This window comes from Ovis aries, chromosome 3, assembly GCF_016772045.2.
Source record: "Ovis aries strain OAR_USU_Benz2616 breed Rambouillet chromosome 3, ARS-UI_Ramb_v3.0, whole genome shotgun sequence".
In the NCBI taxonomy this organism is placed as follows: Eukaryota; Metazoa; Chordata; class Mammalia; order Artiodactyla; family Bovidae; genus Ovis; species Ovis aries.
This window is the reverse complement of record NC_056056.1, coordinates 2,992,148-3,012,862: the sequence shown is the minus strand read 5'-3', so window position 1 is coordinate 3,012,862 and position 20,715 is coordinate 2,992,148. Positions and strand designations below refer to the sequence as shown.

General features: G+C 62.4%; 1 protein-coding gene across 1 annotated transcript in view; it reads right to left on the bottom strand.

The window, feature by feature from the left end:
- Nucleotides 1-3,589: 3,589 nt before the first annotated feature.
- NOTCH1 (notch receptor 1) overlaps nt 3,590-20,715 on the bottom strand; it is a 45,929-nt gene continuing 28,803 nt past the window's right edge. Inside the window, exons 16-34 of the mRNA XM_027966164.2 lie at nt 19,561-19,680; nt 18,738-18,890; nt 17,821-18,049; nt 17,005-17,206; nt 16,272-16,425; nt 15,954-16,138; nt 15,382-15,514; nt 14,977-15,234; nt 14,786-14,898; nt 13,197-13,768; nt 12,560-12,955; nt 11,864-12,012; nt 10,908-11,124; nt 10,634-10,721; nt 10,388-10,553; nt 9,541-9,836; nt 8,355-8,502; nt 8,103-8,200; nt 3,590-6,696 (exon numbers count right to left, since the gene is read on the bottom strand). Of these exons, the coding sequence (XP_027821965.1) occupies nt 5,218-6,696; nt 8,103-8,200; nt 8,355-8,502; nt 9,541-9,836; nt 10,388-10,553; nt 10,634-10,721; nt 10,908-11,124; nt 11,864-12,012; nt 12,560-12,955; nt 13,197-13,768; nt 14,786-14,898; nt 14,977-15,234; nt 15,382-15,514; nt 15,954-16,138; nt 16,272-16,425; nt 17,005-17,206; nt 17,821-18,049; nt 18,738-18,890; nt 19,561-19,680 (5,156 nt within the window). The 3' untranslated portion in view covers nt 3,590-5,217. The remainder of the gene's footprint in view (nt 6,697-8,102; nt 8,201-8,354; nt 8,503-9,540; nt 9,837-10,387; nt 10,554-10,633; nt 10,722-10,907; nt 11,125-11,863; nt 12,013-12,559; nt 12,956-13,196; nt 13,769-14,785; nt 14,899-14,976; nt 15,235-15,381; nt 15,515-15,953; nt 16,139-16,271; nt 16,426-17,004; nt 17,207-17,820; nt 18,050-18,737; nt 18,891-19,560; nt 19,681-20,715) is intronic.

Genomic DNA, 20,715 nt, shown 5'->3' with positions numbered 1-20,715 from the left:
ACATTGTCTTGGGGCCCCCCACACCGACCTCACTTTCCCTAAATTACCCCTTTAAAGACCCAGTCTCCAGAGACAGCTACATTCTGAGGTCCTGGGAGCTGGGGCTTCCACATACGAATTTGGGAGGCCCAGAGCCCCAAGCCAGAACAAGCCAGACCCCCAGGCCAGGGTTGTCTTGGCTGAGTCCAGCCCCAAGGGAGAGGCTGCGCCCTTTCCCTTGTGGGAGGTGCACCGTGGCCTGGGAGGGGTCCTTTCAACAATGCACGGCTGGTGGAGCAGGCCGGCTCAGACTATGTGTCCAGGATGAGAACGGTGCACGGCAGAAATGCTGGTGGGCAGTGGAGCTGAGGCTGTGGGAACAGGTTCAGGCCCCAGTGAGCAGGTCTCGGGGTGTCTTTCAGCCTGCAGTGGGCTCCCTGGGGCCTGGGGAATCCCTGCCGGTGCTTCTGAGCCCGAGCACAGCTGAGGGTTGCGTCCCTGGGCATCAGGGGAGGTTCAGGCAGGGGAGGGCAGAGCCCTCAGCCTGTGGCCGTGGTTGGTCTGCCCCCAGGATCTCGCCCGCAAGGCGACGGGCAGGGCCGGGTTCTGGGCATGCCCAGTTTAAACCTGACATGGCATCGCTCTCCTTGTTGCTGGGGGCCCAAGGGTTTGAGGGAGAAGTGAGGTGCTCCTTAAGGCCCACAGGTCCCCTGAGGCCTGTCCTGCTGCCTCTGAGGGAATCCCACAACTACCAGGAACTTCTTGGGAGGACAAACACTGCTAGGAGTTCTTTCTTTTAAAAAAATAATTGAGGTAAAATTCATAGAGCATGAAATTAACCATCTTACAGCGAATTCAATGGCATTTAACATATTAAAAATGTGCAACAACCACCTCTGTCAAGTTCCAAGACATTTCATCACCGGAAGTAATGCCCCAGACCCACTGGGCATTCACTGCCCATTGCCCACAGCTCCCAGCCCTGGGGACCACTCATCTGCTTTCTGCCTCTCTGGGTTTGTTTACTCTGAATGTTTCATACAAATGGAAGCACACAGCCTTTGGTGTCTGGCTTCTTTTACCCAGCGTGGTCTTTCTGCATTTTGACTGAGCTGTAGCTTGTGTTGGTCACTTCATTTCTTTTTATGGCTGAAAATAGTCCGTCCTGGAGGAGCAAGTGGCAAACCACTCCAGTATCCTTGCCTGGAGAATTCTATGGACAGAGGAGCCTGGTGGGCTACAGCCCATGGGACTGCAAAGAATCAGACATGACAGAGTGACTAACACACACACAACAGGCCATCACATGTGTGTTTAGTCTGGGCTCTCCAGAGAAACAGAGCCAACAGGATGGTGTTGTTCAATAGCTCAGTCACGTCCAGCTCTTTGCAACCACATGGACTGCAGCACGCCAGGCTTCCCTGTCCCTCACTATCTCCTGGAGTTTGCACAAGTTTGTGTCCATTGGGTAGGTGATACTATCCAAACATTCCATCCTCTGTCGTCCCCTTCTCCTTCTGTCTTCAATCTTTCCCAGCATTGGTGTCTTCTCCCAGTGAGTCAACTATTCGCATCAGATGGCTTGGAGCTTCAGCTTCAGCATCAGTCCTTCCAATCAGTATTCAGGGTTGATTTCTTTTAGGATGGACTGGTTTGATCTCCTTGCTGTCCAAGGGACTCTGCAAAATCTTCTCCAGCACCACAATTTGAAACCATCAATTCTTCGGTGCTCAGCCTTGTTTATGGTCCAACTCTCAACAGGGTGTATCAATACATAAAGAAATTTATAACAAGGAACTGACACATATGATTATGGAGACTCTGAAGGCGGGAAGAAACAGATGCTCCAGCTCCAGTAGTCAGGCGGCAGGATGTCCCTCCTCCTCAGCCTTTCTGTTCTAGTCATACACTCTTCACCTGATTGGGTGAGACCCACCCGCATGGGGGCAGGGGAGGGGGCATCTGCTTTACTCAGCCCAGATTGCAATGCTAAGCTCATCCCTCACATGTGGCCAAATCTGAGCCCCCCCCACCCCCACCGCCAGCCATGCTGACACATAAAATCAGCCGTCACAGTGTGGTCCTACCCAACTTGGCTCACCAGGCGGCAGCTGATGGGCATTCGGGTTGCCCCACCTCTTGGCTGCTGTGGGCACATGTACAGAAGGACCAGTTATAAAGCCCGTTTGCACTTCTCTTGGGTGCCCACCTAGGAGTGTGGCTTAAGGGTGCTGGGAGTTCTTTGGGCAGAATTTAGGCTGAGTGCCCCTTCCAAGATGGAAGTTCACCATTTGCCATATTCCATTTCCCAGTATCTCTTGTCCCAGAAATGAAGCTTCTGCACTCGGTGAGAAAATCTTGGGTTCACCCTTGTGCCCAGATGGGCCACGCCAGGGACAGGTGGCACTTTGCAACGCCAGTAGCTTCAAAACAGCTTAACAGTCCGCTGACCTTCTGAACTGTGGTGTTGGAGAAGACTCTTGAGTGTCCCTCAAGGTGGTCAGTTCAGTTCAGTTCATTTAAGCCACTCAGTCCTGTCCGACTCTTTGCGACCCCATGGACTGCAGCACACCAGGCCTCCCTGTCCATCACCAACTCCTGGAGTTTACTCAAACTCATGTCCATTGAGTCGGTGATGCCATCCAACCATCTCATCCTCTGTCGTCCCCTTCTCCTCCCGCCTTCAATCTTTCCCAGCATCAGGGTCTTTTTCCATTGAGTCAGCTCTTTGCATCAGGTGGCCAAAGTATTGGAGTTTCAGCTTCAGCATCAGTCCTTCCAATGAATATTCAGGAATGATTTCCTTTAGGATGGACTTGTTGGCTCTCCTTGCTGTCCAAGGGACACTCAAGAGTCTTCCCCAACACCACAGTTCAAAAGGTCAGCGGACTGTTAATCTGTTTTGAAGCCACCGGTGTGGGGGCAGGGCCAGGTAGAGAAAAGGAGGAGCCAGGTAGAGGAGAAGTGAAACCGAGTAGAGAAGGGGTGAGGTACAGTGGAGAAGGGGCAGAGTCAGATAGAGAAGGGGCAAAGAGCGGGGCCAGGCAGAGAAGAGGTGGGGCCAGGTGGAGAAGGGGTGGGGTCATGAGAAGGGGCGGGGGCAGGTAGAGCTGGCATAGGGAGGAAGGCATAGGGAGGAGGGAGGAAGATCAGAGCCGTGTGCCTCATGGCCCAGTTGGGGATGCCTGAGACAGTGGTTCTGCCCAGCCTGCACTCCTTGGGGGTCACAGGACTCACCCCACTGACTATGTCACCACCCCCGCCCCCCAGGGTTCCCCTGCTCAGATGTCCCTGGGCTCTCTCTGCCCCAGGCCAGGGTCTGGACCCTTCCTTGTGCCCCTCCTGCCAGCAGCGGTGGTCCCCAGGCTAGTAAGTGGTGCCTCACCCTCCGTGACCCAGACACTTGAGAGACAGCCGAGAGCCTGGTTTTGGGATTGCGTGTGCCCTGCTCCCTATGGAGTCTCTGCCTCGCTGCACAGGGCCTGCCAGGGTAGATGGACACTGGATACCTGACCCGACAAAGTGACCCTGGCACCCAGGAGCCAGGGCTGGCATTCCTTCTCGATTGCTCTCCCTCCCTCTCAGAAAGCAAGCCAGGACCACAGTCAAGTTTAGCAAAATCTGGACGACCATCGGAATCATTTTTATTGCAAATCTGTTAACAAAAAAGATGAAAAAAAATACATCATTTTAATCACCTACAGTTTTGTAGGTAGATAACTTTTTTAAAAAGTTTTCTTTTTATGTAAACTACACTCTATCTTATAAAACACAAAAAGAAACCACATCTTAGGAAGAGTCTGATCGTGCCCACTAGGGGTGGCCCCACAGCACGCCCGGCGAGGCCGGGGCAGCAGACTCAGTGCGGTGGGCGTCGGGACCCCCCGGCTTTGCTCTCAGGAGCTACGGTTCGGCAGCTGCAGGTCGTGGGGCCTGGGTTCTGGCATCCCTTATCAGCACGACCCTGACAGAGTTGTCCAATCAGATTTCTTAAACAAAATCACCCTTTAAAAATGTATTTACAGATATGTATCTGCCACAGGCTTATACTTGATAATGTAAAAATCTGCTCTACCCTGGGTGCTGGGACTGGTGGCCCGCGAGCAGGCTCCTGGTGACCCGAGCACCGCAGGGCGCGCCAGGCCCTGGCACCAGGGTCTCTGAGCACTGAGGCTGGACACGCCCACATTTTTCCAAGTCTCCTATAAAAACCAGGCCCGTCAGCACTGGGCCGCAGGGGCGCCAGTTTATCTTCCACTGAACCTGGGAGATGCAGTTCAAGTTGAGGTGCCTCCAACAAGGCGGCCCGGCAGTCTTTCCCCAGGAAGGGGGAGGCCTCCCCATCGTGGGGTCCAGGGTGGGTACCACATGGCCACGCCTCCGACTTCTCACATGATGCTTAATCATCAGCGGGGGCGAGGGGCAGGGGAGCCTCCAGAAAGAACAAGAACTCACAATACCAAAGAACAGCTACGTAATACTGAACCTGAAACAAAGATTCATGACTGGTACCATGAAATGTACCCTGGGCATACCCCAAGAACACGTTTTGAGAGACCTATCTTTAAAAAGCTTAGAAGTACAACCGAAATGCACGAACCACATCATTTTACATTTTACTTTCCTACTTCAGGTACAAAGTAGCCCACGTGCCAAGAGAGTAAAGGGCTTGCTTTTCTTTCTCTAGACGCATCTTTTCATAAGATGCAGGCGGTCCTGGAAGGAGGGTGGTCCAGGTTTGGAGGTGGGGGTGAGGGGATGTCTGGGGAAATCAAAGCAGGCCCCGGGCACCCCTGGAGCTTTCTAAACAATGCTGGCTCAAACCACCCTTGTCTGACATCATTTCTTTTGGGATTCAAAAAAGAGGAAATCAATAAATAAATGGCATTTGCACATCATGAATCTTTGTTTATATTTTACAAATACCTAGGAGTCTTTATCCTAAGTAGGAAAATCATGACTGAGAACTAGTTTATTTTCTCGGAGCAGATAAAAGTTTCTACCTGATGCCATACAAAACAGTACATATAAATAAAAAGGCAGTGTTTCCATGTAAAATAAAAGTACATAAATAAATACTAAAAAAAAAAATTAAAAATCCTTGTCCTCTTATTTTGTATAAAAACACATTTGTTGAAAAAAAGCTCCTTTGGTCGGCCCCGGCATTCATGGAGCGCACGCACACGCCCCAGCAGGGCTTGGGAAAGGAAGCACAGGGTCCTGGGGGCAGCCGGCTGTTTACTTGAATGCCTCCGGGACGTGGGCGATCTGGGACGGCACGCTGGTGGGCGGGCTGGAGATGCCCTCAGACCAATCGGAGATGTTGGAATGTGGCGAGGAGCTGGACCACTGGTCGGGGGACTCGGGGGACGGGGTGAGGAAGGGGTGCTCGGGCACCTGTAGCTGGTGGCTGGGGGTGTTGTCCACCGGGGAGGACGAGTAGCTGTGCTGGGAGGGGGGCGTCAGGAACTGGGCGGTGGTCATGGGCGGGGCCAGCGTGGGCGGGGCCAGCGTGGACGGCAGCGACGTGGGCAGGACCTGGCCGTCCTGCGGCAGGACGGTGTGCGCCGCCAGGTTGCCGGGCCCCAGCGGCTGCATGTCCGCCTGGCTCAGCTCCCCTCCCAAGAAGCTCCGGCCCAGGTGGCCGCTGGCGGCCGAGCTCACGCCGAGGTGCGGCTGCGGCGGCTGCAGGTTTGGCTGCGGCGGCATGCTCGGCGGCTGCATCTGTAAGTTCTGCTGTGGCTGCAGCTGCTGCGTCTGCACCAGGTGAGGCTGGGAGGCCAGCCGCGTGTTGGGCAGGGCCTGGTAGCTCATCACCTGGGACAGGGCGGGGGCGTGCAGCGGGCCCACCGTGCCATGCTGGAGGCCGGCAGCCTGTGTGCTCAGGGTGCCTGGCGTCACGCCCCCTCGCAGCGGGTTGTACTGGTTGGGCACCAGGCCATTCTGCAGCCGGGACAGCCACTCACATTGGCCATTCAAGCCCGCGGCTCCACCCACGGTGAAATTCACAGCCCCACCACCCCCACTGCCGCCCGCGCCCAGGATCGTGCTGGTGCTGGAGGCCACGGGCAAGTGGGAGAGGCGTGGTGGCCCTGCCTCGAAGGCCAGCCGGCTGCCCCCGCTCAGCGCCGCCATCTCGGGCTTGGCTGCCACGCTCAGGTGGCTGACACCCAGGTGGGCCTCGGGCATCCCAGGCAGGTGGTTGAGGGGCACGGAGGGAGACGGCTGGAAAGGGGAGGGCAGGAGGGGCGGGGAGGCCACGTCTGACAGGTAGCCGTGGGGGGACTCGAGGGAGTCCACGGGCGACAGCACACTCCCGCTGTCCAGCAGGCAGCCCTTGCCATCTTGGGACTTCTTCCTCCGAGCCTTGAGGTCCTTGGGCTCCTTGCCGCCGCAGGCCAGGCCCTTGGTGCTGGGCTTGCGGGCCTTCTTGCCCTGCATGGGGGGCTTGAGGTTGCCCAGGTAGCCGTTGGGCGAGCAGAGCGGGGGCGACAGGGTGGGCGCGCCACCCAGCGTGGCGCCATGCAGCGGGGGGCTGCGCACCAGGCTGTACTCGTCCAGCAGCCGCACGATGTCGTGGTGCATGCGCTCCTGCGCGATGTCGCGAGGCAGGCGGTCCATGTGGTCTGTGATGTCCCGGTTGGCGAAATGGTCCAGCAGCACCTTGGCAGTCTCGTAGCTGCCCTCCCGGGCGGCCAGGAACAAGGGCGTCTCCTCCTGTGGGGAGCAGATGGGGGCAGGTGCAGGGGTCACCAGTCACCGGATGGACCAGCGGTCAGCCCCGCCTCCACCCTGCTGCGGAGGGGAGGCACCTCATCTCAACTCTCCCCCTAGGGTCCTACCATCACTATTACGTCTTACAAACAAAAACATCTTAAATGCATCTTCTAAGACCCACCCAGAGGACCTGTGGGATCCTATATTCTAAACCAGTGGGGCTCTACCTTCACGGGGTCAGAAAGTGAAGTCGCTCAGTCGTGTCCAACTCTTTGCGACCCCGTGGACTGTATAGCCCTCCAGGCTCCTCCATCCATGGGATTCTCCAGGCAAGAATACTGGAGTGGGTTGCCATTTCCTTCTCCAGGGGATCGAACCCAGGTCTCCCGCATTGCAGGCAGACAGACGCATTAACCCCAGAGCCACCAGGGAAGCCCTTTGGGAAATCTAACAGAATGTGTCCCCCCTTCCCCTCCTCCAAAACCACACAGATGGAGACCCTGCCACAATTTCAGGGGCTGTGGGGTCACTAAAGTGTGTCTGTGGGCATCCGTTGGTCTCTGAGGAACCCTGACATCTTAGCTCTGTCCCCAGGGCGTGGTTTTCTCATCTGTACAGTGGACATGCCACGTATGCCCCCCCGAGGCTGCTGTGTGGGGTGAGGCTGGATGGTGTCTGCCTGGCACACACGTGGCCTTGGCTGCAGCTACCACCCCGCCACGGCGGTCCCTGCCGCCAGTCACCCTGTCTCCCCAGAAGGAGGCGGGATGATGCCTCTGCCCCATGGCAGACAGAAGTGACCGGGCCCAACAGCATCCCCTGCGCCCCTCCCCCAGAATAGGAGATCCCTTCAGGGGTCAGTGAAGGAAGGGGTGGGTCCGGGGACACAGGAGCCCAAAGGCAAGCGCAGGAGACTCAGGGCCAGGCTGGGGCTGGGCAGGAAAGAAAGAGCATACTCAGACTCTGGGGACAGATTGCGGCGAGGCTGAGAGAGACCAGAGGCGGTCCACGTGTAGAAGGTGGACACTCACCGTTCCATCTGGGGGCCTGGCAACGCAGAACCCCCCACCCTGCCCACCAGCCTCTTGGCTCAGCGTGCACCATCTGGGTCAACCCGTCCCGGCCAGTGACAGCCAAGGATAGAGGTGAGGTCGCAGGTCACAGTGACATGGGGGGGGGTGGACAGCTGCAGCTGCCCGTGCCCTGGACCCGGGAGGGGACTGGTAATGTGGCCAGAGGGAGGCAGGGAGCGCCAACCACACCAGCACCCACGTCTCTGTTTTCCCGCAGCTTCTCCTGGGACTTAACGGGTTAGGGAGCCGAGGCCCAGAAGCTCAAGTCATGGCTCGGGGGTCCCCCGGTCGGGAAGGAGTGGCTGAGGGGAAGTGTCTCGCCAGCCAGCCCACCTTGTTGTTCTGCATGTCCTTGTTGGCCCCGTTCTTCAGCAGCACGACAGCAGCCTCCACATTGTTCACCGCGGCTGCCCAGTGCAGGGCGGACTTGCCTGCGAGGGGAGCAGAGGGCGGGACAGGGGTCAGCAAGCAGGTCAGAAGTCGGCAGGCAGGTCAGGGGTTGGCAGGCGGGTCAGGGGTGGGCAGGCGGGTCAGGGGTGGGCAGGCGGCCATGGCGTGCCCCCTCTCCGGCCCATCCAGGCTCACCCAGGTCGTCCACGGCGTTGACGTCGGCGTGGGAGTTGATGAGGTCCTCCAGCATGCCCTCCACGGCCAGGCGCGCGGCCAGGATCAGCGGGGTCGTGCCGTCGTGCATGCGGGCGTCCAGGTCGGTGGCTCGGTTCCGGATCAGGATCTGGACCACAGGGAAAGTCTCGGGCTCAGCAAGTGTGAGCGTGAGGCCCCCGCCCGCTCCTGGACACGTGCTTGAGACCCAACCCCTGACTCAGATGCAGCCCTCCTGGGGTCAGGCGGCCCCAGGGAGCCCAGACACGTGTGGTGTGGGAGCCCGGGGAGTGGGCAGAACTCCACCAGGCTCTGCTGGAGGGGTGGGGCCGGAGCACGAGAGAAGGACGGCCACTGTTTCGGGGGTGGGAGGGGGGACGAAAGGAGCTGGGGAAGAGCCGTGTGTGGACCGGCCTCTCCCCGAAAAGCGCCCAAGGGAATGTCTCTACATGCCATAGAGACTGCCCGGGCAAACTTGGCCAGGGCCTGCCTCCAGGGACTCGTTTAAATTGTCCCCAATCTCTCATTTCCATAAAAGACAACATGTCGGAAATCATTAGACTTCTGTGACACCCCCCATTTGTGCCCCATTTACCTGCCTGTCTCTGCAGAGCAGCATGGCCCGGGGCCTGGGGGTTTGTGGCCAGGAGACTGGCAGGCAGCTTTCAAAAGCTGCTTCTGCCAGGGATGCTCCCCAGAGACCCAAGCACCCACATCCCTAATCCATCCTCATCCTGGAAGGCCAGCAAGGCGAGAGCTGCCCCCCGCCTTCAAAAGCTCACAGGCAGCAAACAGCAACCTCTAGCCCTTCTCCCCACCATCAGAGGCGATCGATGCCTCCAGCCAAAGAGGGGAGGGCATGGGGGCCGGGAGGGGCAGGCACAGGGGATGGGCCTATCTTGGGTGAGGGTAAGGAGGCCCTGCCCCTGTAGGTCCCTGCGGCCTCTCTTGCTTTAGCGCCACCAGCCTGGCTGCCTGAGGGGACGATACAGGGGATTTGACACCCTCCCTGGCCTCACACCCCCTCCAGGGTGCAAAGGTTTGGGGTGCGGGGGGAACCCCAGCTGCCCCTGCTCTGGCCAGGGTTGGTATCAGGGCTCTGTGGCCAGACCAGGAAGGAGGGAAGGCAGGCGAGGGCGTGCAGAAGGGCACGTGAGTGGCTGCCCACCTGGAAGACGCCCTGTGCGTCGGCAGACACAGCCGCGTGCAGTGGGGTGCGGCCCATGTTGTCCTGTATGTTGGCGTCCGCGCTGGCCTCCAGCAGGCGCTTGGCCGCGTCGGAGCGTGAGTAGCGGGCGGCCAGGTGCAGGGCGGTCTCGCCGGTGCGGTCCGTCTGGTTGTGCAGGCTGGCGCCCTGGTAGATGAAGTCCGAGATGACCGCGGGCGCGTCCTCCTCCTCTTCGCTGTTGCCTGTCTCTAGGCCCCCTCCGCTGCAGGAGGCGATCATGAGGGGCGTGAAGCCATCTGCAGGGGGGCAGGACGGGGACAGGGCCAGGTCAGGAAGGCTGGCCCCTGGCAGCTGCTCCCGGGGATAACAGACCTCAGCGGGGGCGCTGCCCACGGAGGCCCAGTGCACACAGCCACACTGCCCAACACCAGTGCAATCCGTCCAAGCTCCCCGAGGGCAGAAACAAGCCCAGCTGCAGGCAGCTGGTGGGCTCTGCTTCCTGACCTGCCCGAGACCTTCACCCACAGCCCCGTCCAGGAGACAGAGGAGGTAAGCTAACAGGCACTCTGGATGTCTCAAAAGACGCATGTTGAAAGAAGAAACCAGCTCAGAGAGCAGAGCGCAGTTTGAGACCTGCACTCCGAGAGGGGAGGCCATGAGGAGGCTGACCAACTCCTGGGGGTTCTCACCCCCTCCAAGGCCCAGGGAGTTTTCAGGTACTGACCCTGAGGCTTGGGACATGAGGGCGGGTGGGTCACCAGGTCAGGGAAGCACGGGCTGCCCAGTGCCACCAGGTTCCTGGGGGTGGAGCCCTGGGGGGGGGCAGTGTCTGGCCAGCCGCACCTACCCGGCCCGCGGACGTTCACGTCCATGCAGTCGGCATCCGCCTCGCCCTGGGGAGGCGTGGGGGCCATGGCAGACACGCGCAGGTCGGCGGCGTCCAGGTGCTGCTGGGTCCACTGCCGGTGGTCTGTCTGGTCGTCCAGGTCAGGGAGGACCACGGGCTCCTCGAACTATAGAAGGGCGTGGAGCAGAGGGTCACGCCCTGCGGGGCTGAGCGGGGCGGGGCGGGGACCCTGGAGCCCCGACTCACCCGGAACTTCTTGGCCTCCAGGCCCTCGTCGCCCCACTCATTCTGGTTGTCGTCCATGAGGGCGCCGTCCGAAGAGTTCTTCAGGGGTCTGGGGGTGACGGGGCCGGGGGGAGGTGGGACTAAGCGCGGGGAGCGGGGGTCCACGGAGATTCCCCTCCCCTTCCAGGCCCCGCGCATGCCCAGGGCCCCAGGAGGGGCCGCGGAGGTGGGGAGGGGGCAGCCCCGCCTCCCGCAAGCCCGGCCCCCACCCAGACGCCCCGCCGCGTCCACTGACTTGAGGCCCACGGAGTCCTCGCCGAGGGGCTCGCGCCGCTTCTTCTTGCTGGCTTCCGACACCTTGAAGCCCTCGGGGAACCAGAGCTGGCCATGCTGCCGCCGGCGCTTCCGCGACAGCAGCACCCCGCAGCCCACGAAGAACAGCAGCACGAAGGCCACCACGGCCACGTACATGAAGTGCAGCGGCGGGGGCGGGGGCGGCTCCACCGTCTCACCTGCGGGCACAGCGGCCGCGGGCGGGCGCCCGGACATCAGGCCGCGCAGCCAGGCAGGCCCGCGGCCGGGGGCAGCGCACTGGCTCCGCGGCCCGGCGCGTCCTCGCCCGCTCGCCTCCATCCCGCCCCCCAAAATAAGGTCATTTTCTACGCGATTAATCAGAATTGCAAACTATCGCTAAATTCTCTCCTGCACCAGCCGGCTATCTGGAGACAGCTTTTACTTTTTTCTCCTTTAAGGGAGAAGGATTAGGCAACTTCAAATCGCTGCACTCGCATCGAGCTGTTAAGACAAAGGATTTAGGGGGATTTTCTAGATACAAACTTCAACACTTCACATGACATCGATCAATTCTTGCTTTCTCTCTCTTAAGAAAAAAAAAAAAAAACCCGTAATGATTTTGAAATAATACCCAACAAAGAAAAATTGGGAGGAAGGGGTGGGGCGAGAAAAGTCTCCCCCCCAATTTGCTGGCGGATGTGTGGACTCCCCTGGGCCAGCCTCGCTGACAGCTGTTGCTACGGGAGTGAGAGCATGCCCGGTGGGAAACCCCAGAAAAGCCCCCCCCCAACTCTGGATGGCATGACACACACCCCCATGGGTGGCAACTGGCGCAAAGAACAAGAGCATCCTGGGGTGGCGGGGGGAGCTGGGAGACCGCCTCCCACGCACAACCCCTCCCAGGACGGTCCAGAGCTCCCATGGGAGTGCGGCTGGGGGAGTGGGCCGGCCACTCACTCTGCACGGCCTCAATCTTGTAGGGGATGTTGAGGCTGCCCAGCGAGGCCAGCGCACCCAGGAAGGCGGCCACATCCGTGGCGCTCTGGAAGCACTGCGAGGACGACTGGACGCACTGCCGGTTGTCGATCTCCAGGTAGACGATGGACCTGGGGTGGCAGGGCAGAGCCTAGGTCAGGGGGCTCGGGCGCCGGCCCACTCCTGGCACCCGCCCGGCCAGCACGCCCCCCAGGGATGGGCTCTGGCTCCTGTGGCGTCACCCTGATGGATGGGCGGGGAGAGAGGGTGCTCCCAGAACCCCAGGGGGGCAACCTGGGGAGGCGGAGAGCTGGGTCTGGACAGGAACAAGCCTGGAGGTGCACACTGGCCCTGAGGGCCCGCCGTGTCCAGCACCAGCAGGGCACGCATGGTGCTCACACGGACACTCCTCAGAGTGCTCCCCTGCCAGCAGTGGGCTCCTGCAGAGCCACGGGCAGCCTTGGCCCCCATCTCGGAAGGATGGAGGTGTCCGGAGCCGGGTCCCTCGCCTCTGTGAGAGCTGAGCCTGGGTGGGAATGCCATCTCTGCCGCTCGCCCGTCACGGGAGCTGAAATGCCAGGTCTCTTTCCCCATCTCAGGAGGACAGCGCTGCCCTCTCTGGGAGGGGGGCATCCCTGAGGGTCAGGGTGTGGAGGCCACCAGGGGGGGCTTGCTCACCCGCGGATGTCCATGGGGTCCAGCTCCCTGCGCTGGCGTCTGCTGGCGCCGCCTGGGAGCAGCGGGGCCCCGCCACCCACGGAGCGCCTGACGGGGTGCTTGTGCAGCTCCTCTTCGCGGCCGTAGTAAGGGAAGATCATCTGCTGGCCGCTGGCATCGCGCTTGAAGACCACATTGGTGTGCAGCAGGCGGCTGAGCTCGCGCAGGAAGTGCAGGGAGCGGTTGCGTAGCTGCTCGGGTGGCATGAGGACCACCAGCACCAGCGTGCCGGCCGCCAGCCGCTCAGGCACGTGCTCCGCGCAGTCCAGCCCGTCCCACTCGCACTCCGCGCTGTTGCAGCCCTGGTCGCAGTGCCCGTCCCTGAAGTGGTCCTTGCAGTACTGGTCGTACAGGGGGCTGGGGGCGCACGGCAACAGCTCAGGGCTCCCTCCGCGCCCAGGGCCCCCAGGGCCACGCCTGCCCCTGTCCACCCGGAGGCCCTCGGTCAGCACCCGGCTGTGCGCTGCCCTGCCTGCGAAGCCCAGTGTCCTCCTCCCACCTGCTCTGCCCCTGCTGGTGAGCGGACGGCCCCCTCGCCTGCCCCCCACCAGCCCCGTGGGACATCATGGACACTGAACGGCGTCCGCGCGGGCCTTACTTGCACTGGCCTTCTGCGCGCTGGCAGTCGAAGCCGTCGAAGAGGCAGCCGGCCGAGTTGCACTGGCTGTCGCAGCGACCGTTGCTGAAGTACTTCCAGCACTGCAGGGCCTGCGTGCAGTTCTGCCAGGGGTCGTCGAAGTTGAGGGAGCAGTCGCCGCCGTCCCAGCCGCACGCGTGGTTGTTGCACTGCAGGCTGCAGACCTTGTTGCCGGCCTCCTCGCGGCAGCCGGGGAGCTCGCAGGTCTCCTCGACCTGCGGCGGGGGGATGTCGAGGCCCACGCCGCCCCCGAAGCTGTAGTCCAGGATGTGGCACAGCAGCCCGTTGAACTTGGCGGGGCAGCGGCAGCGGTAGAAGGGGCTCTCAGCGGCGGGCTCGCAGATGCCCTGGTTGTAGCAAGGGTTGCCGCCCATGCAGGGGCTGCTGGCCGGGAACTGGCACTCGGGGCCGGTGAAGGGGCCCAGGCACAGGCATGTGGGGCTTCGCGGGCCCGCGATGCACGTGCCACCGTTCAGGCACCGCAGGCTCCCGCAGCTGCGGGCGTCGTTCTCGCACGTGGCGCCCTCGAAGCCCTGCGGGAGGGGCCATGTGGTTGTGAGGGGTGAGCTGCGCCCCCCCCCCCAAGTGCTGGGGACACGCCTGGCCACTCCATTGCATCCCCCACCCACCCACAAGGGCTGGCGGCCTTTCCTTTTAAAAGAAAGTCAACACGAAACGCTCGGGGGTGGGGGTTTCCCAGGAGTTGGGAAGGAAGGAGGGAGGGGTGGGCACAGTAGGAGCCTGGGGCACTTTTAGGGCAAACAACCTCCTGGGATCCTGCACAGGGGGCTCGTAGCACTGCGTGTGTGGCAGGCCCAAGGAACACATGACATGGAGTGGGCTGGACTTAACGTGTCAGTGTGTAGATCACTTGCTGCTGCTGCTGCTGCTGAGTCGCATCAGTCGTGTCCGACTCTGTGCGACCCCATAGACGGCAGCCCACCAGGCTCCCCCCGTCTCTGGGATTCTCCAGGCAAGAACACTGGAGTGTGTTACCATTTCCTTCTCCAATGCGTGAAAGTGAAAAGTGAAAGTGAAGTCACTCTGTCGTGTCCAACTCTTCGTGACCCCATGGACTGTAGCCTACCAGGCTCCTCCGTCGATGGGATTTCCCAGGCAAAAGTACTGGAGTGGGGTGCCATTGCCTTCTCCAGGGGATCTTCCTGACCCAGGGATCGAACCCTGGCCTCCCGCACTGCAGGCAGACTCTTTACTGTCTGAGCCACCAGGGAAGCCCACAGGAGAGCAAGATGCTAATAACGGGAAAGCTGAGTGTGCAGGGGGCGAGGCTACACAGGAAGCCTCCTGCACCAATTTTCTGCTAAACCGCTTTAAACATAAAGACACAAGAAACACTGTCTCGAGGGGAACGCGGAGGGTGGAGTCCAGACACACGAGCCACCTTTTGCCCTCCAGCTCACCCGCAGGCTGGAGGGGCGGCGGGATGGGACGCGGAGGTGCTGGCCACCCCCGGGCACTAGGTGTGCTGAGCGGGGGGTGTCCTCCTGCCCCCTTCAGACCAGCCCTCTCCACCACCTGCTGGCACCTACCGCTGGGCATTTGCAGATGAACCCACGGGCCGTGTTGGAGGCCACCGCACAGCTACCCCCGTTCTTGCAGGGTCTGTCCTTGCAGCCGTTAATGACCGACTCGCAGCGGCGTCCTGGGGACAAGAGTGGCGTGAGGCACTGATCCCCCAACTCCTGGCACCGCCCACCCCCCTGGCCAGGGCGGCACCCACCAGTGTGGCCGGCGCGGCACTCGCAGTGGAAGGCATTGACGCGCTGCACGCAGTTCTGGGTGCCACGGGCGTCGCAGGGGTTGGACAGGCACTCGTTGACATCACCCTCACAGCGCTCACCCACGAAGCCGGGCGGGCAGGTGCAGCTGTAGCCGCCCACCTGGTCCACGCAGGTGCCGTTGTTAAAGCACTTGGGGCCCCGGGACACGGGGTCGATGGGGGGGTTGCAGTCGTCCACGTTGATCTCGCAGTGCACGCCTGCAGGCCAGGCGCCATAAGACCCCACGTGGCCGCTGTCAAGCCCCACGCCTCCCACAGGTGTGCCCCGGCCGGGGATCAGACGCCCAGGAGCTGGACGCTGGCAACCAGCCCATCAGACTCCCTCCCCAGGTGTGCCAAGCCTACCCTGTGTGCCGCGGGGGCAGGAGCACTTGTAGGTGTTGGTGAGGTCGATGCAGGTGCCTCCGTGCCGGCAGGGCTGGGACAGGCACTCGTTCACCTCCTCGGAGCAGTTCACCCCGTGGTAGCCGGGCACACACTGCACGGGGACAGCGAGGCGTGGGCCTGAGGTTCAGTGGGCAGCCGGGTTGTGGCCCCCTACCCCTGTGTGGGCTGACGGGGCCCCATGAGCTGCCCTCTTGCCTCGCAAAGCCCTCCTACCAGGACCCAGATGGAGACCCTGGTAAGGGCCCTGGTAAGCTGTGGTTCACTGCCCAAGGTGGTAGTGTAGAGGTGGGAGAATCTGGGGTAGGGAAACCCTGCCCTACTTCTCAGGGTCTTCCTCTTGCAGGTGCCCCCAGAGGACAGCTCCTCCAGGCAGTCTTTCCTGATTGCCCAGCCCTCCCCTGATGGGACTGAACGCAGCACGCGTCTATGGGTCTAGTCTTCCCTGCCGCACTCGCTCCCAGCCCAGGGCCTGGCCCTCAGTGGCACTCAGGCCAGACACACACACCCCCGCCCCAGGGACGGGTGCCCACCTCACAGGAGTAGCCACCGGGGTAGTCGGTGCAGGTGGCCCCGTTCTGGCAGGGGCTGGGTGAGCACTCGTCCACCTGCTCCTCACAGTAGCTGCCCGTGTAGCCGGCCTGGCAGTGGCAGTGGTGTGTGTTGCCCGCGTTCATGCAGAGGCCCCCGTTCCGGCACAAGTGGGTCACGTTGACGCCTGCAGGGGAGGCGGCGGGTGGAGCATGAGGCCCCAGCTCCCCTCCCCAGGGGCTGCCTCGCGCCTTGGGCAGCACACCTCCTGACCTCAGAGGTCAGACGCCCGGACGCACGGAGAAGCCTGGGCTGGTTACCTTGCTGCCGCGCGGCTACCTCGCAGGAGACGCTGGGCACGTCACAGTAGAGGCCAGTCCAGCCACTGTGGCACTCACAGCGGTACAGCGCGTTGGTCTGCCAGCACCGGCCACCATTCTTGCAGGGAGACGAGTCGCACCAGCGCACGAGGGTCTGGGGACGAGGGGGCAGCCTCGCTCACGCCCCACCCACCAGCCCCCATGGGCCCAGCCCACCCAGCGGGGGACACACATGGGCACCAGAGACCCTCATGCCCAAGGTGGCCCGTGACCTCCCCCCAATCCACAGAAATGGACACCGAGGCCCACGGGGTCTCCCCTGCTCAGGAGCAACTGGGGCTGCGGGGGTCCCTCTCTTGCTCTGGGCCCTTGGTGGTGAATCCTGACAACAGGTTGCCTTTCCTTGAAGGAAGATTTTTTCTTAAGAAGGAAACAGCTCTCTTCTAATTGATGTTTTGCGTGTGAACATCTTTAAAGAAGATAAACCTTTGATACTTTTACACAGTCTCCATGAAAACACTGGCGTTTAGCCGCCTTCCCCCCCAACAGCTGGTCCTTGTTTTTGCTCCCTAAGCCTCTGCTACCTGAGCTGGAAACTGCCCTGCTCACCACCTCTCCCTCCTTATCTGCCCCCTCCTCGGCTCTCCAGGGTGGGAGGGCCAGCTGGAATCCAAGCGAGGGGCCCCGCCACGTGGCCAAGGTGCCTGGCGTGTGCCCCGGGGCCCGCCCTCACCTGGCAGTTGAGGCCCGTGTAGCCCTGTGGGCAGCTGCACTTGTAGGCACCGTAGCTGTCCTGGCAGGTGCCGCCGTGCAGGCAGGGCCGAGAGTCACACTCGTTGACATCGTGCTGGCAGTAGCTGCCGGTGAAGCCGGGTGGACACAGGCAGGTGAAGGAGTTGATGCCGTCCACGCAGGTACCGCCGTTGAAGCAGGAGCTGGAGGTGGGCATGCAGCAAGGGGGTGGTGAGTTGGGGGCAGGACCCTGCCCAAGCAGGTACATCCATGCCAGCACCCTCACCACCAATCAGGGTGGCCACAGGGGTCTGGGTGCCAGGACAGGCCAGCAACACCCTGGCTGACCTCAGGGAGGCCAGTAGGAGTCCCAGGGGACCCCAGACTCTCACACCACACCACACTCCTTCCTCTGCCCTCTTTAGAACTCATGCTGAGAGGAGCTTCATCTTGCACACAGGTGTGTCACGATCAAGACAAAAATGAGCAGAAACCAGACCGCGTGGGAGATAAACGCTAGAAACGGGATAAGTGTGATGGTCCATGCCGAGCTTCCTGGCAGCCAAGGCAAATAAGGACACACGCCAGTTACGAGGTCCCCGGCTGATGGAAGGAGGAACAGCAGTTCCTGAGGATAAACCACAGGGCTCCTGCTTCTAAGCCACAAGGGAGAATGGACAACGGCCCTTTCAGGAGGAGCGGTGTCTCACACTGGCAACAAGTGCCCGCCCCCAGGTGGACACCCGCTGGGTACACAGGTCTGCCGGCGCTGTGCATGGCCCCGTCGCCGGCTGCATGCAGCCGCGGCCCCTCGCACCTCTCCGTGCAGTCGGGCGTGTTGTTCTCGCAGTGGATGCCACTGAAGCCCGTGGGGCAGGTGCAGGTGTAGCCGTCCACGCAGTCGGTGCAGTTGGCGCCGTTGCGGCAGGGACTGCTGGCACACTCGTTGATGTCCTCCTCGCAGAAGGCGCCCTGGAAGCCGGGCAGGCAGTCGCAGAAGGCCGTGTTGATGCCGTCTGTGCAGGAGCCCCCGTTGTGGCATGGGTCTGCGAGGGGACCGGAGGGCAGGCCTGAGAGCTGGGCACCACCCCTCTGCCAGGGCGACCAAAACTCTGAGCTCCTGGCACTGCCCCCAGGGTGTTCCGCAGGGAGCCCAGTCCAGCAGGCTGCATTGTGAGCTTGGGGGTCTACGCTACCCCACAAGCTCCCGGTCCCCAGGCCATAAAGGCTGGCAGGCTTAACAGTGAGACCCACACAGGCCGTGGCCACAGACTTCCCTGCCTGCTGGTAATGCCAGATGAGGTACTTGGCCTCTCTTGGACCCCAGGTGGTATGAGCCCCATTCCTCAGGGGTCATGACAAGAACTAGGTTAAGAGCCACGCTGGGTGGGGCAGCTGCGGCTCTGGGGAGAGGAGCCCGGGAGTCCGGCTGGGAGATGCTAGGATGGACGAGCTGGGGGCCCATCAGCCTGGCACCACAGCCCCGGAACTGCCCGCGACCACCTCGCTGGTCGCCAGCGGCCACCTAGCCCCGCCCAGCACTTCCTCCAGCCCCCAACCAGGCGCCCTTCTGAAAGGTCCCGCTGGATCGAGAGGGCTGCCGGCGCCAAGCCTGCACCCGGGTACTGCCCTGCCCAGCCTCTCATGTGACCCTGGCACGTTCCCTGCCCTGCGCCCGCCTGGCGACATAGGTCTGGACGTCTCAGAGGCGGGCGGGGCCGGCCAGCCACTCACTGGGCCGGCAGTCGTCGATGTCCGTCTCGCAGTTGCGCCCCGTGTAGCCCGCCTGGCAGTGGCAGCGGTAGCCGCCGTTGGTGTTCTGGCAGGAGGCACCCGCGCGGCACGGGCTCTTCACGCACTCGTTGATGTCGATCTCGCAGGTCTGCCCTGGGGAAGGGGACGGGGGAGCCGCTGGCTCAGCCAGTACCCACGGGGCACTGCCCCCCCCCCCCGGAGCAGGCCCTCTACCGCCGCAGGGCGACCCTCTGGGGGTGTCCAGGGAAGGGGGGCTCTCCAAAGGGCTGCCCCCTGACTTGGGGCCAAGCAGGAGACAGACCTTCAAGCCTGGGAGGACCCTGCAGCCCACTGGTTCATCCCCCAAGGACGGGGGCTCACTAGCAAGAGTCGCCTGAAGCCCCTGACCCTCCCCACCCCCGTCCCCCCGGCCCCTGGGCTCACCCTGCCAGCCCGTGGCCCCCGAGCCTCTCCGAGCTTCCCCACCCCATCCCCCTGGGCTCACCCTGCCAGCCCGTGGCCCCCGAGCCTCTCTGAGCTTCCCCACCCCATCCCCCTGGGCTCACCCTGCCAGCCCGTGGCCCCCGAGCCTCTCTGAGCTTCCCCACCCCATCCCCCTGGGCTCACCCTGCCAGCCCGTGGCCCCCGAGCCTCTCCGAGCTTCCCCACCCCATCCCTCTGGGCTCACTCTGCTAGTCCGTGGCCCCCGAGCCTCTCTGAGCCTCCCCCCACCCAGTACCAGTGTCCCCTGGACTCCCCCTGCCAGCCCATGGCCCCCAAGCCTCTCCAAGCCTCCCTATGTCCCCCCACCCCCTGGACTCACCCTGCCAGCCCGTGGGGCAGGCGCAGGAGAAGCTCTCATAGTCCTCTGACTCCCGACACTCACCACCATTTCTGCAGGGCCCGGGGGCACACGGGGCCAGCACCACCTCACACGTGGCCCCTGGGAGGGAGAGGCAGAGTGATGAGCCCTCCGGGAGCCCCGGCCAGAGGCCAATGCCCCAGGCAAGTCCTGACAGAGGCCCCGGCAGCCACCGTCAACGGGTGGTTCTACCATCAAAGCACATCTGGTTGCCCTGCGTGGGGGGCGGGGGCGGGGACATACAGCGGGGCACCAGGACCCTGGCTGTGTGAGCGCCTGGCTGTGTCAGCGCCTGAACGTGAACCAGGGGAACCCTGGGCCCCCACAGGCTGGGGGAATGGCCTGGGCCCCACCACCCGATAGTGCCAGGAGCAAGGGCTGGGCTGGGCCTGACAACCCCCCGACACATGTCACAGGGGCCCTGGACCGGCTCCCAGCCTCGTGCCCTGCTAATGGCAGGGGGCCCCGCACTGAGCTGGCGACCTGGGAGCTGAGTCCAGGGGTTCGGTGCCTCGGGCGGCTAGTGCCCATCTCGGGAGGCCCCTGAACCAAGGCTGTGACTGCAGGGAACATGCCAGCCTCAGCCCTCAGGACGGCTGCTTATCAGGGGAGCACTGGACACGGCGTCAGGACCCCGGGTGGGAGCGGGAGTCTGCCTGGACCCCGGCACTCCAGGTGACCTTTCCTCTCTGAGAGCCCAACGCGGGGTTTCCTGTTTACGGCCCACGGGGCCATGTCCCGAGCCCGCAAGGAAGCGTTATCTTCCCGGCCGCCCATTATCTCCCCGGCCCGCGGGGGTGACTGTCCCGGGCCTTTCATTCTATCGGTTTCCACAGTGACCCCAGCCGGCAGGAAATTCGCCAGGGTTTCCGACAATTGTGCAGAGGGAAGCAGGAAGCGGGCGGACGGGAAGCGGGTCAGCACAGGCCGGCCCCTCCCCGCCGGCCGCCAGCCCCGACGGCAGCGCGTCCGAAAGGGGCTCGGGTGCGCCCTGGGCGGCCACCGGGGAGGGGGCGTTTCCTCACCGGCGGAGGAGAGAAAGTCCAGGTCCCCAGCTTTGGTCAAAGAAAACACTGCTCGGGCCACAGGCCGCCGGTGTCGTGAGAACTGCAGTCA